General features: G+C 35.6%; 1 protein-coding gene across 5 annotated transcripts in view; it reads right to left on the reverse strand.

The window, feature by feature from the left end:
* strn3 (striatin 3) overlaps nucleotides 1-15483 on the reverse strand; it is a 48271-nt gene that overhangs the window by 21150 nt on the left and 11638 nt on the right. For 2 of the 5 annotated variants that reach the window (XM_062968236.1, XM_008103410.3), the window contains exons 2-8: nucleotides 15034-15137; nucleotides 12940-13013; nucleotides 11687-11768; nucleotides 10449-10628; nucleotides 9297-9429; nucleotides 5296-5437; nucleotides 1117-1227 (exon numbers count right to left, since the gene is read on the reverse strand). In XM_062968236.1, coding sequence (XP_062824306.1) covers nucleotides 1117-1227; nucleotides 5296-5437; nucleotides 9297-9429; nucleotides 10449-10628; nucleotides 11687-11768; nucleotides 12940-13013; nucleotides 15034-15137 — 826 coding nt within the window. The remainder of the gene's footprint in view (nucleotides 1-1116; nucleotides 1228-5295; nucleotides 5438-9296; nucleotides 9430-10448; nucleotides 10629-11686; nucleotides 11769-12939; nucleotides 13014-15033; nucleotides 15138-15483) is intronic. The other 3 variants (XM_062968235.1, XM_062968237.1, XM_062968234.1) reach the window with 2 other exon arrangements.

Raw genomic sequence — 15483 nt, forward strand, 5'->3', positions numbered from 1 at the left:
TGACTAAAACAGCTGCCTTGAAGACAACTGCTTCTGGATGAAAATGTTTCTGGTTGATCCTATAACATTTCTCTCTGCTTCATATGAAGTATAAGTAAGTACTCACTCCAGCTTTGTGCTACTTCCCTTATTAAGAGTATTACCTCTAACATAGAAAATGGAATATGCATTATCCTTATTCTTGACTGTGATGGAAGAATTCACATACCATTTTTTCAGCATGATTAGCTTAGTGGAGATAAATCTTTAAAGTCGGGTTTCAGTTAAAGGTCAAATGTGCTAGGTCACCAATGAATGCTGGTCTTTCCCCAGTGATAATTCACTTTTCCTTTAATTCACCAGGAACTCCAAATAAATGTTTGGACTGATTGTGATGGCTTTACAGAAAGCATGCAGAAGACTTCCTGATGCTGTCAAAATTCCAAATGAGGTGACACTAAGCTGAAGCTTCCCTTTGGTTTCCTAGGACTTGTGTTATTCTCTAAAGTTCAGCACCAAATGAGAGAAAAGATGCTAGCTCTTCCACAAGACTCCCTCAAAAGCCGGAAGACTTGGGGAAAGAGCTGGTTCTTGCTTCCCTTCATGCACATTTTGCAGACAGACAAAGATAGACATGGGAAATGAAACAAGTTCCATGCTCTTTGGCATATGGAAAGGATGAAGGAAATACATTGATGTTGACCAAATACAATAGCTGATTGGTACCGTCAAGCCAAAATGTGTGAAAACTCCTATTATACATCCTCAGCATTTATGAAAAAATGCTATTTCCATTTACTCAAATTTTTTTACTAAGGTTTGGGAAAACACTGGTCAGAAGCAATATTATTAATTTATATTTGGATCAGATTTCAAGTCATCATTGCCTTTATACATTATTTTAGGTGGTATTGAAGCAGCATAACATTTATGCTCGAGGACAAGATCCAAATTAAAAATAATTTCATTTTTGATATATATTCATTTGGAGATTTATTAGATGGAAAGTTAAAGTTGGTTGCCCAAAACAGCCAAGTGTTAAAATGGAGGTGAATAAAGAGAACCCATTTTTAAAAAACTGTTCTCAACATCTCCACATAATTCAGAGTTGTGTCAAGATTCAGAATCTGCACTTACTCTTTACCCCTTTCTTCCCCTTTCGTTCCTTCTTGTATTGTTCCTTCAGTTTAGTTATTAGTCCCTGGTCTACATCCCAAACCTCAGCAGTTGGGGACAGGTCATCTTTGTCTACATGCAGCATATTATTGAAAGAAAAATAAATCAGCAATTGGCAATGCAAGCTGTTTGTGAATGTTACAAGTTAAGCATCAATAAATAGTGTTATTTAATTATATTTCAGTATTTTAAAGGTGCAGTTTGCTTCCATTTTGGTTGTATGGCTTTTCACATATTATATAATTTGTCCACACTGAGGAAACAATCTAAATTTCTTTGTGGTCACTGATAAAGAAAGAATTAATGTATTAACAGTAATGCATATAATTACTGCATCTTTAGTAAGACAATATTATTCTGCCAGTCTTTAATAAGCAAATAAATATACTTCATGCAGTACAACTCCTGAAATGCAAAAGGAATTGGCATCACAATTTTATTTTTTAAAGTGTCATGCACTTTTCTACTTTTTTTTACATGCAATGAGATCTAATAGTTCTAAATTAGATCTTGATGTAAAAACAATTAAGAAGTTTTCAGCAATTATTAACATTACTACAAAGTCAAAATGGTTTGGAAACAACAAAATTTACCCAGGCTTTTATTTGTTGAACTTTCATTTTTGAAAAGTTAAAATAGTGTTCGAAGCCAAAGAAGGCATTTTGAAGCACAAGCATACGAAATAAATTGGGTAAAAATAAACTCATGGAAGATTGTTTGTAGCCACAAACAGATATTATTTTGCTTTCTTCAACAAGTAAGCAGATGAACATTTACCCTTGAAGTGTTTTCCCACTTACACAGGAAGAAATGTCTCTATAGAGGAGAAGAGAAACCCCAGTTCAGCAAGAACCATAGAAAATCATGGAACCCGCAAGTGTGAAAACACAGGCAGGGACTCCTCCTCTGCAGACATAAAGAAAGCAATGGAGGACAGCAGACTAGAGATTCCTCTGCTTGCAAGCTATAGCTCAGATCATCAATCAGTAAATAGATAAAAAATAACTATAAAACATATTACATGGAAGTTCCACTGAAAACAAAGAGTCATGAATGAAATAGTTTGATAATCCGTAATTTATGTTAAAGTATCAGAACTAGCAAATTTTGGCTAGAATTCACTATGTCAGTCAGGAATATATAACCACCTTAGCTACATAGTTATATAATATCTCCCAGCCCTCATTTAGTGGACAGCCACTGCTATGAGCTACAGTTCCTCACTCCTATCCCTTGCACTGAGGGACTGAGGATCTGTGCCAGTTGTTAACTTATAACAACCTAGAGTTACACATATATGACTGTCCGATATTTATGATCCCTAAAATTTACTAGTTTTGGTAATATTTAAGGATTGTGAGAGTTCCCAAGCCTTCAGTCACTGGGAAGCAGCCACTGCAAACAACAGGGGGGCTATTCCCCTGACAATGGTGAAGAAGCTGACTTCTCCTCCTGTTAACAATTTTCAGTGCAACAGTGCAATAGTCAGAAGCAGAGTCCTCTGTTACAAATTTCTTTGCACCAGAATTGACTCATGCAAGAACAGTAGGGTCTGAAATATCGGCCAACTGCTTCCCAATCAACAGTGGAACAGACCGCTGTTGCTCACAGAGGCTGCTGCCCAGGAAATGAAACGGGGGGAGTTTCACAATCCCTATGTATTCCCTAAACTAGTGAATATTTAGAGACCAAAATTACAAATGATCACAAATGCATAAAGATCAGGCAAGAAGTCATCTGTGAATTCACTGATATGGGTTTACTGTGCAATGCATCATATGGAATCTTCTAAAGCTGCTCCCTAGACCATGTGAGCAGTATGATTCTCACTTAAACCCTCAGTCTGGCAGACAGACAACTGAAAATGTTGAACCCTAATAGCACTGATAACCTTCAAAGCCTGGAACAGTCCCAGATGAGACTTTTCAAAATTGATGTCCAGGTCCAACCAGTCAAGGACTGAGACTGATGTTATCAATGGGGCAATCTTGTGAATGAGCAGTAAGGATCCAGTCACTGATTTCAGGAAGTCCAACACCTTTTTACCTGAACCAGGTCATCACCACCATCATGCACTTCATAAAGATTTAAAGAAGCAGACAGCCAAAACAGGAGGATTCAAAACCAGGTCTTTCTTCTCATTATGAAACAAATAAAACACCTGTGTGAAAACTGGATTCTGATATGAAAATAATCCAAGGTCACAAAGCAATCTGGGCTGCATGTTAAATGATGTCCCTAAGGTCCAAAATTGGACAAGGTTCTCCATTTGTCTTGGACACAATGAAGTAGCATGAGAAATCTCACAAGAATCAATGGTACAGGGTTGGGTTCTATAGCAATGTGGTTTCACTTAACAAAATATGTTCTAAGCATTTTCTAGGTCCTCCAATGCAACTCTATGATATGCTTTCATTAAAAGTAATCTATTCAGTAGGATTCAGTATTCCATATAGCCACAAGGAGTCCTGGAATGTATTCGCTGTGGATACAAGGGTTTTACTGTGTTTCCTCAATGAAAAGATCTTGGAGGAGAATTTGCCTAACAAGATCTTGCAGATGAGACCACCTAGATGTCATCAGGCTGAAGGGCCTCTTAGGGTCAGAGGATTGCTTGTACCAGCCCGAACGGGATCATGACAATAGATGAACTTGCACCTGAAACCAAACTTGCAGGAGTGATGTACATTTTAAGCATGTACTCCAACTTGTCACCCATCTCTATGTTGAATAGGCCATTTTCAACAACCGGTCTTTTAGAGTTCCCCTGGCTTGGTGATGTAAGCCCAACAAATGTAGGTGCACATGTCTGTACAATGCAATGGCTCTTGGCACCACTTTCCCCTCTACAGTCAATCACATGTCTATCTGAAATCAACTGTTGAGCTGCAAGGATGTGGGACAGCATTTGAATAGCCCCACCAATCATTTGTCTTCTTCTGGGAGTTTAACCAGAAAAGGGGGAGGGGGTTAACCACTTCATTATTTTCATGTGGATTGATGGCACAACACCATCTTTAAAATCTGCTATAAAGTGCTGTACAGCAAACATTATCTGTTAGCAAGCAAAAAAGTAAACCTCAACTGAGGCCACTTGCTCCTATTGCCTTGCAAACTGACTAAATTGTTTTACATTACCCAACTTTTCATCACAATGGCAAAAGGGTAAGTATCTAGACTACCATAACAGCCCTGACACGTGCACAGGATGGATGCTGAAATGCTTTCCTTCAGTTTCTTCAACCCATTGTGGCTTAATCTTTAAATGAACTAATATACCTGCAAAGGAGATGGTTTGCAAATTTAATTGTTCAAAATTTCATCTGAAAAGCTACATTTATGAAATAATTCTTTGTAACTGAAAACTCTTTCACCTACTTGTCAATAATTAGAAAAGGACCAGTTTCATGAACTGGAAAATTGGTTAGGTTGTATGATTTTTGGAAAATTAGTAAAGCCCCACTTTTGCAACAAAGAGGCTGCTTTATACAGTATATTACTATAATAAATCCATATTCATTTCTATTTATGATACTATAATTCTAACTAAAGCTGATGCTGTGTACATATTATTTTGAAATAAGTCCCATTATTTTCAATGAAACTTCCAAGTAAGCATGCTTTAGATAGAACCCAAAAATATTATTCTTTACATTATCACACTGTTTAACAATTTATTATATACTGGGCAAGAACCATTATTCTAAATTTTTCTAGAATAATAATGCTACACTAATTCAGAACAATTAACTGCCAATTCTGTGAACAGAAAATGTCTCGATGTTCATCAACTGCTTTTTAAAGTATTGCTTTGTCTCAGAACACACCAAAATAGCGATGTAACATTTTAAACTGAAAACAGATTGCTTAAATAGATGAAAATTAGTCAAAGATAGGAAATATGTCAACAATCCATCAAGATCACTTTCTAAAAAAATCCTAAGAAATACCAGACAAAGAAAACCAAAATAAACCCGAAATAGAAAATATACTGAATAGATTTTGGTATGATTAAATAACACAAAGTCTATCTTCCCACTGTTTAAAGTATCTTAATATCATTTTTAACTGAATTTGTTCATTTGTACATATATGTAAAAATTATCTTTACGTTTTACTTTGCCTATTTGAACTTCTTACCCCATTCTGTCCCATCTCCAGAACTCCGAGCTTCTCCAGCTCCTTCTCCATCTTCTGCAGTTACCAAGAAATCAAATTCTTTCAAGGCTTCTTCTGTGTCTGGATCATCAGTAAGATCAGCTGCAAGCCCTTCATTTCCTATCTGCAAGTCAAATGTGATACAATTATGATTAAGGACAATGTAGTTTAAAATGTTAATTTTATGTGGTCAATTTCCCCAATATAGCTACTTGAAAGATATGTATCATCTTATGCAACTCTTTGGAAATTCCAGACCAGGATCATGATTTGCACCTTTCTGGATCCTACTACATTCGGTCCCACTTCCACAGCTGTATAAATATGCTTTATACCTGAGGCCTTAATACCACTCGATACTGCATCCAAAAAAGTATGTATTCACAAAAGTTCACATAAAAATAAAAGTCAGTTAATCTTAAAGGCATTAACACACTTCTATTAGTTTTGCTACCCCTTTCTTCTTCCTAATGTTCATAATGGTACAAATCACCTAACTTTATTAAATAACTTTTTTAAATAAAGAGAAGGAAAAACTGCGCTAAATATGCTCAGTACCATATAGTATGAAATGTCCTTATTAAGATATCTGTAGCCCTTGGAGGTGATACTAAGAAGAGAAATCTGGGCTAGAAGACCCATCCCTAGAATTAAGCAGCTATCAACAACATAATTTATGATGCCAAAGTATAATTACCATCATCCATGTAGCAAAAGTATTATGATGCTCATTAAATCTAATGACTGTGGTGGTGTTTTTTGATGCAACATCTACATTTTAAATATATATAATCTATTTTAAACAATCGAATAAATAAGAATACAGGTAGTCCCTGTGCTACAAACATCCGACTTACATATGACTCCTTATCTAATGGGGGGGGGGGAGGGGGGACAGATGGCAGCGCTAGATGGGCCTAGGAGTGGGGTGCCAGCCAGGAGGGTGTGTTGGGCCTTTTGCAGTACAGTAGAGTCTCACTTATCCAACATAAACAGGCCGGCAGAATGTTGGATAAGCGAAAATGTTGGATAATAAGGAAGGATTAAGGAAAAGCCTATTAAACATCAAATTACGTTATGATTTTACAAATTATGCACCAAAACATCATGTTTTACAACAAATCGACAGAAAAAGCAGTTTAATACACGGTAATGTTATGTAGTAATTACTGTATTTATGAATTTAGTACCCATACATCACAATGTATTGAAAACATTGACTACAAAAACACTAACTACTAAAAGGCAGACTGTGTTGGATAATACAGAATGTTGGATAAGCGAAAGTTGGATAAGCGAGACTCTACTGTATTTGAAAATGTTTAGCATTTACATGCACAAGTAAAAATAAATGATATGTTAACATAAATATCTGTCCAAGTTGCAATGAAAGTACAACTCCATGCAAATTTTGCTTTATTTTTATTAAGTTAGTATGGTGTGGGATTAGAGCCACTGAAAGATTTTTTACTGCTATTTGTTTCCTCATTAGAAAGATTTAATCTTACTTCTTATCCATGAGACAACAGGAAATGGGAGGAAATTTACCCTAAGGAAGGGAAATTCATTCCTCTAAGAGTTCTCATGGGGCAAAGGTATCTCCACTGAAGTTTTATCACCAATCCTTGTTTCCATGACAAGTCAACATTTGCAAAATCCAAATGTCACAGGGACATTAAGTGAAGTGAAATCTTCTGAACAGGGGCACAGACAGTAAAACCAACCTTACAGGGGTGTTAACTCTTCTCTATACTACCCAAAACTAAAAAAAGTATTTCAGCTGGAGATACAACTTTAAAAATGTACCTGTTCCATCTGCCATACACATTCAACGCAAGAATAAACCTATAGAGCCTATCTTGTTTGTAACCCAGGGACTGCCTGTATGTTTCAGGAGCCATTATAAAGTAACTAGTGCTTAGGAATTATTTTAGATAAACATCCATCTAAATCAGTGAGTCTCTTATTAATTATTATAGGGTTTTTTTTAACTTATATCTCTGATATGGGCTGATTCTCTGAAAACAAGAATATTATCAGACTATTTGCCAAAATATTATTCTCTTATATATAAATTTTCAGATAATTCCAGAATGTTACAGAGCATTCTTGAGTATTCCAGATGGTTGAAGAACTTTGCAGAACATTCTCAAATGTTATGGAACTTTTTTTCTATTTTAAAATGCCCCCTCCTTTTCCAATACACTTGTCCCCCATCCCCATCTTTCCTATTTTCTCCTTGCTGCAATTGCCTTACTCCATCCAAATCTTTTCCACTCACCAACTGTTCTCCTTCCTCCCACTGCTGCCCTCCTGCAACTTCCTCTCTCGCCATCTTTCTGATATTTATCCTTCCTTCTTTCAGGCTGCGTAACCAGGTTCCAGTAGCATTCTTTCCTGTGTTTTGGCTGCATCTGTGGCCTTCCTTCTTTCTGCTAACAGAGACAGCTCTCTATAGAGCCAGGATTTGGAGATCTTCATTGAGTCTAGCAGAGCTAATGTGTGAAATAATTTTGCCAGGAATTTAAACTGGCACTTAGTGTTTTTTCCCCTCATTTTTCTCTCATTTTCATTTTAACAACTGGAAACACATTAATATTTAGTAAATGTATGTAAAATATATTTAAGAAATGTTAAGGAGAAAATTCTTTAAAGTTCTTGGGTTGGAGAATATTAAGATTTTTACAATACCAGTTTAGGAGTAATGTTGATAAATCACAGCCTCTATTGAAAAAGTATGTCTAATTAAATGACTGTTCTAGAAATACACAGTGGAAATCACTGCAGTTTTATTTTAAAATAAATATATGTCTTTGCTTTTTTACTACTCAAAGGAATTTAGATCCTACAACAAATTTGCAAGGAACAGGTTTAGTGCTAACAAAGAATAAACGTACTTTTGCCTCAAATATTATCTAAACTGACATATGGTTGATTGCAGACCAACTAAGTGAAGCTGGGAAATCTTGTTGGTATACAATGCTAGCAACTGTACCTTTTCCAGGATCACACGGTTGTATAAAGGAAAGGTCGACAAAATCTGATAGTTCCGAGTACGGCTTTACTTCCTTCACTGATTTCTGTACTGCCTTACTTTCTTCACAGCCCCTGTGTCTGCTATCTCTCCCCTCCTGCTGCCACAGCCTTTCCTGCTTTACTTATACCAGTGTAGTGCACCAATAGGATTCTACCCTAGAAATTTTAGGAACATACAATAAGCAAAACTATTTCGAGGTTTATAAGCACTTCTGTAAATAAAATCTCAAATACAAACAACATTACTATACATTACATTTTGCATCAGCCAACCTACATTATCTTTATAACACTACAATTAGTCACCAGAACAGGAACTACCACATAGAGATATGCACATGGTTTGCACAGAGACCATCTCAACCTCTCTGGTTAAAAAGACTAGGTAAACAATCTTCAAGGCTTCTGCTTGAGATCAAAGAGGGTGTCAGCTAGCTCTAGCAGAAATACTGTGCTTGTGTGGATAAATATTTATTTTATTTACAATTAACCTTTTCTGAAAACACTGTATATGATTTGCCACATCTCCATTTTATATCCACCACAATGTGAGGTAAGTCAGGCTGCATGACAGAAATGTTTGAGCTCTGGAAATTTAAATCAAGGTCTTTCGAAGACATTGTCTCTCACTAATCACCAAACCATACTAGCTCTCAATAATGTGACTTGTTAGAAAAAGCTCTCTAAACTGCACATTTCAATGAACTAAATACTTATTCTGATCATTTGTAGTTTGCTTTACCTTAAATTAAATCAAGCATTCTAATGGTTATAATTATAAACTCTTAAAATTGATGCAGAGAATTTGCACCAAATATCTGTACTATTCTTGGCTACATAGTTTGAACAAACAGTAACCAGACTGCAGGATGACACAACAATTATCTCCACCCAACAACATGTATACATTGCTGGCTGTTCAATAAGACCATTAAAAATAAAATTACTTTGTGTTTTTTATTTATTCGATGTTTTTCCTTTCCTTCTGCAATATCTTCAATCATGTCACTTTCTTCTTCTTCATCACTATCATCCGCATTTTCCAAGAAATTGAACGTTTCAAGAACATCTCCAGGATTCCTGTTGAAGAAATTATGAAACCATTTTCCTTTACAATATCAGCAAACAGCTTTAGATCCTTCAGAATTAAAAGACTTGGTAGATTTCAAATAAATAATAATAATTAATGAACTCAAAGGTTTGTGGTATTTTGAACAAAGTCTAAACTATAATCACTCCTAGATAAAGAACACATGACGGTGATTCAATGTGAGATTGTATTAAAGGAAGCAATTCTGTCAGCAAACACAGGAAAAAGCCAACCCCACCCCATCCCCCACCCATGCTTCTTTGGAAGGTCAGAAAACCAGATTTTTCAGCAGTATAGAAGAATTAGGAGTGTTGACAAGTAAAAACATTTTTTAAAAAAAACAGTATGAAATAACATGCAATTTAAGATTCATAAGATGGGAGTACAGTGGTCCAACTAGATTTACTTTCTCCAATAACAAAAAAAATGGAAATTTCCATAATCTATAAAGATTTCAGGAAAAGAGAATTTTTTTGTTCCAGAGCAACAACTGCAGATTTTTTACATGCTTCAAGTGCAATGACTATGCACATCCATTTCTGAGTAGGAAATGCATGTAACAATTAGCTTACTCCTGATAATAATTCATCTCCAAAACATTCTCTGGATGGATTTGGCAAATGTTTAGGAGTAGAAATATAGTATACTTTTAAGAACAGATAACGTAATTGTAATAACTGTCGGCCTGATAGCTATTATGCAGTATTGAAGGAACATATTTATCTTTGTAATTACATAGTTACATAGTTATGCAATGCTTTTTACTTGTTTATTTTCTGCAACTGACTGTTCCATTTAAGAACTGATAAGGAGACCACAGTGAAGCCACTCATCAACACAACCATTTGTCCACAATAGGGATCACTTTGAGGCCTAAATACCAGATCCAGGGAGGGATCTTGAGGATAAAGGAGCAAAGTGAGTGATAGAAGCCCGTGATTTGGAACTGAGGCCAACCCAGGACAGGCAGCCATCACACTATGCAAAATATTCACATGGACCTGCTTACCTTTTCATATCCTGTCCCTTTTGTTTTGATGCAGGAGATTCTCCTCCATTGAGAATCTGTTCCAAATTTTTTGTCTCTACTGAGCCATTTGGTTCTGAACTGGAAAGCCCAAGTAAAGACCTCACCCTCTGTGACCGTACATCCAATATTGTATCTGTGTAACCAACTTCCTGAAGATACCTAAGAAAAATCAAAGTATTATCTTCTTACACATAACATAACAACCAGACAGATTTCTTTTGGAGCTTGTCTGAACAAGTCTTCACTGTTTTCAGATTGTGTCAAGGCTATAATTATCATGATCACTAGCTAACACACAACTGCATTAAAACTCTCCTAACATTGCTTGGTTCTTTATTTGAAACAGCTTAATTCAAATAATTTCCCAACTGTAAAGAGGGAGACTTCTACATTACTTCTTGAAATACACTGACATGTATTTTTGGGGTGGGGGGGAGTACGGGCTTTTCAACCATTTTCAATTGCACAACACTATTGTAACCACATGCTGTTTCCTTTTCCTTTTCAACCAACTTGGCACCCTTTTTTCAGTCTGTATACAGAATAGAGCCTATGAGCCTTCTAGAACTCTTAGATCATCGGGGGAGGCCCTGCTCTCGGTCCCACCAGCCTCGCAGGTAAGGCTGGTGGGAACGAGGGACAGGGCCTTCTCGGTGGTGGCTCCTCGGCTGCGGAACACCCTCCCCAACAACATACGGCAGATACCAACTCTCCTAGGCTTCAGGAAAGCCTTAAAGACATGGTTGTGCACACAAGCTTTTAATGAATGAGAACATGGACTTTACATGACCTGTACGAAGACTTGGGGATTTTGGATAAATGGATTTTAATCTTGGACATTCTTAAAATTTTATATAATGTGATTTTATTTTGTAATGGTATCTGTTTTATATGAACTGTTGTTTTGTAGATTGTTTTATATGAATTGTTGTTTTTACATTGTTTTTAGGCATTGAATTTTTGCCATTTACTGTAAGCCGCTTTGAATCTCCTCGGAGAGAAAGGCGGGGTAAAAGTGATGTAAATAAATAATAAATAATAAATAGAAGCTATTTGTAGTACATATCTTAGAAATTGTGTGCAGTGTACCTCGTGTAAAGTATTTGTGCTTATCATATGCGGGTTTCACATTTCAACTATTTTCATTTTTTGACAGTGCCCTGGTCCCCTAGCTCATTGAATAAGCAGAGGATGCCTTTATATAAATTAACACTTACTGTCTTAATAACTGTCGACCTTGTTTCCAGGTTAGCTGACTATTATGAGGTATTGTAGGAACCTCTGTATCTTTGGTTTCTTCTGAAATAGAAAGAAACACTTTTATTGCAAGTCTTGTTCATACATCTCTTAATAACGTTTCCCCCTTTGTTTTAAAAATGGAAATTCAAGGACATTTTTTGTTTCTATGAACCACTTGGTTCTAAATTGGATACAACATAATCTTATTTATTTCTATTAAATTATAGATTATATCCCTTTTCTCTCTCAATACAGGACACAAGGAGGCATGATACTCGTCCTAGATCCCTTAAATTTATCTGAATTTTCAGACTCCCATTTATAATCAACCAATGTTCAACTCATGATTTCCAAGGATTGTTGTTGCATGCCTTGAAGTCTTGGCAACATCTGTTCAAGGGGGAGGGTTGCCAGTGAATTTTTATAACTGAGCAGGGATTCAAGTCCTAGTTCAATACCCAAACCACTACACCATGCTGGCTCTTTTTTCCAAAGTTACATATAAATAAATAAATTCATGTGGTGCAATCTCTTTTTTATCACTTCAGTTCAGACTATATTATCACTATGACAAGTCATTATATATCTGAAAGTTAGTATCTATGGATTGACAGAGAAATTAATATTTTTACAAAAGTATCTGAAAGAACACTAAACCATTTTTATTAATCATATAAAATGAATTACTCTCCACAGTACAAAAGCCGTGCAATATACAAATGAATTAATTTTCATTTTAGCACCGAAGTATACTGTACTTCAGTGATAAAATGGATAAATTTGCTAATGAAATAATTTGATAATTATTACAAGCCCCTTTGTAGTATCAGAAAGTAATACAAACGCAGACTGCAGTCAGACTTTTCTTAATATAAAAATTGACCAATAGAAGAATACAAATTAAATTCTAATTTAACTAATTTACGACACCATAAAAATCGTCCAGCAACGTTTAGAATGAGGAAGTATCTAAGGACTCGGTGTCACAGTGGATGATGAAGCAGCTGCTCCCCCTGTGGCCGGAATCAAGCATACCCTCAGGAAGCTGGAAGCTGGAGAAGGTTAAATTGCCTCTGTGTCTCTGTCTTTGTCTTTATGTTCATATGGCATTGAATGTTTGCCATGTATGTGTACATTGTGATCTGCCCTGAGTCCGCTTCGGGGTGAGAAGGGCGGAATATAAGTACTGTAAATAAATAAATAAATCCAATAATAGCAAGTAGACAATTACCTGACTCAAAGGTTGGCATTTTCAAGTCACCTTGGTTCAGTTCTGTGCCGTATTTTAGTTTATGATATTTTGCCCTTAAAAGTTAAAAAAGATCATCAACAAAATGTATTTTCCCAATGAGTTACATCTAAAGTAACGCTCACACAAAGACACTTACATATGGAGTATCTCATCACAGCTCCTCAACATCAGGAAAAGCTGTTTGGAACAGAGGGATGCAGTAGGATGTCTCAGTTTGAGAAAACATTCTAGTGAGAACTGCTTTAAATGTATTCCACTACATCCTAACAAGTCTCTTAGGTACATGTCTGCCCAGACCATTTCTGCACTGAAACATTGATCTTATTTCACTAGCTGTAAAACAAATTCACGTGACAGAGCAAGCATCCTTCAAAATTAAATTTTATGTAATTAACCAATACAAATAATAATAGAATCTCTCTCCTTCTATAACAAGGAATATCAATCCTTACATGCCCAAGATAATGTTATGGCAAAGAAAAATACTTCATATTCCTGTACACTTAATTCTGAGATATATGCAATGGCACAGGGTGGAATCAATCTCTAATACATTCAGAAAAAGTAATTTCAAAATATATTTACTGATAGAATTTTTCCACTTGAGCTAGGGCAAATTTTTCATTGTTGTTTCTGTTATATTAGTTTTCAAGAATGAGTAACTGTAAAACAGTGAGTAACTGTAAAATTAAGTGGAAAACATATGTTGTTTAAATGAAGAATGAAAAGATTGCTCTGTTCATCTTCTTTTAATTAAATGCATGAAAGGCTTATGCTACAAAGCAAAATTATTCTTAGGAAATTTCAATTTTTCCAATAAAAAATCTTATAAAGTACCATTACTATAACTCTGGCAGGAATGCATCTGGTGTATAAATTAGCAACTCCCTACTTCAGGCAGAAATTTATACTTGTCTACTTCCTTTTAAAAAACCAGAATTTTTCAAAGATCATACTCCTACCAAATTCTTGTTACTGTATATTGTTTTGCAACTGTCATGATCTTATTATCTATAACAAAACATTTAGGTTTGCAGTATTTACTATACTGTTGTTATAGTAAAGGTGAAGCTTTGGCAAATATTTAGAACCAATGAGAATGTTAACACTTTTGCAAGTTTAAATACAACATCCAAGTACTGTCATGATCCAATATGGTTTATCTCATGTTCATGTCAAAGCCTATTCCACTCAACTTCTAATATTTATTATACCTCTAGCAGTACATTACAGAACACATAATCAGGAAAACCAAGCCGAAAATATGGCTTGTCAAGTTAAACAATTATTTTGAACTTCACCCAAAAGATTAAGAAAACAATACAGGTTTTAAAACTAAACTATATTCCAATTTCAGCTACCAGTAGTGCAAAATCTTAGCCTGAGATTTGGTAACTGCTAGTCAGATTACTACTTAGGTTCTTGCAAGAAAGAATGCAACCTCTCACCAGAAATAATAAATCTCGACCAGCCATGTCAGATATTCTATACAGTCACTGTATAAGTGTAAAAAAATTAGTAATAAAAACAATCCACAAAACCTGGTTTAACATATCCACATGGGCCAATGTCTGTACTATATCTTAACTCTTATCATAGAAGGAATCATCGCCTTCTCTGAGTACAGTGGCAAAAGGCAATGTACTTTTCAAACCTGAAAACTTAAAAGGAGCAGCAAGTTCCTCTACATTCTCTTTACTGTGGCACTGCTTCTGTACTTTTTGAATGCCTGGGAGGGGAAAGGGTGGTGCCACGGATGCTTTCCTCTCTCCACATGATGGCAATTTATTCATGGTCATATCAAAATCTGTCATTTTGGCCCGAATACCTGCCCTCAACTTATACATGAGACAGACATATATATGAGTATATAGAGCAAGTAAGATTGGACCCTCCTCGAAGATTGAGTAAATCTAGTCGGGCGTCCCCTGGGCAACGTTTCTTGTAAACGGCCAATCTTTCCAACCCAAAAGCAAAGCATTTGAAACGGTGACTAACTTCTACCTATTCCATTTTTAAAAAAACAACACTGTATTGTTTTTATGTATTTTTCAGTTGAGATGATATACATACCTTTCTTGTTTTAATGCATATTCTAACATTTTTATTCTTCTTACTAAATCTTTCTTCAAGTTTTCTTGACCTTTTCTTTCACCTTGCAAAAATGCTATCCGAGCCTGAAAACAAAAAATAGTAGATTTCAGTTTCCCGTAAGTCTCTAGTTCACATACACTTTTACTGGGAGTGCCACCCTATATTTATCTAGTCTAAAATAAACCCTACTGAGTACAATGGGGCTTGCTCCCAGGTGAATTGATATAGGACAGCAGCAGAGATTCTTAACAGCAATGTTCTAAATGGATGTTATAAGCTACCATGTACTGGAGGAAATTCTATAGATCACGCTGCCCTTTTATAAAATAACATCAAGCGATTTAACAATTATATTAGTCTGGCAGATTTTATCAGCCTGTTCAAAATACTAGAAACAGGTCTGTACGCTAAATACAACTCCTCATGCAC

The sequence above is a fragment of the Anolis carolinensis genome, chromosome 1 (genome assembly GCF_035594765.1).
Source record: "Anolis carolinensis isolate JA03-04 chromosome 1, rAnoCar3.1.pri, whole genome shotgun sequence".
Classification (NCBI taxonomy): Eukaryota; Metazoa; Chordata; class Lepidosauria; order Squamata; family Dactyloidae; genus Anolis; species Anolis carolinensis.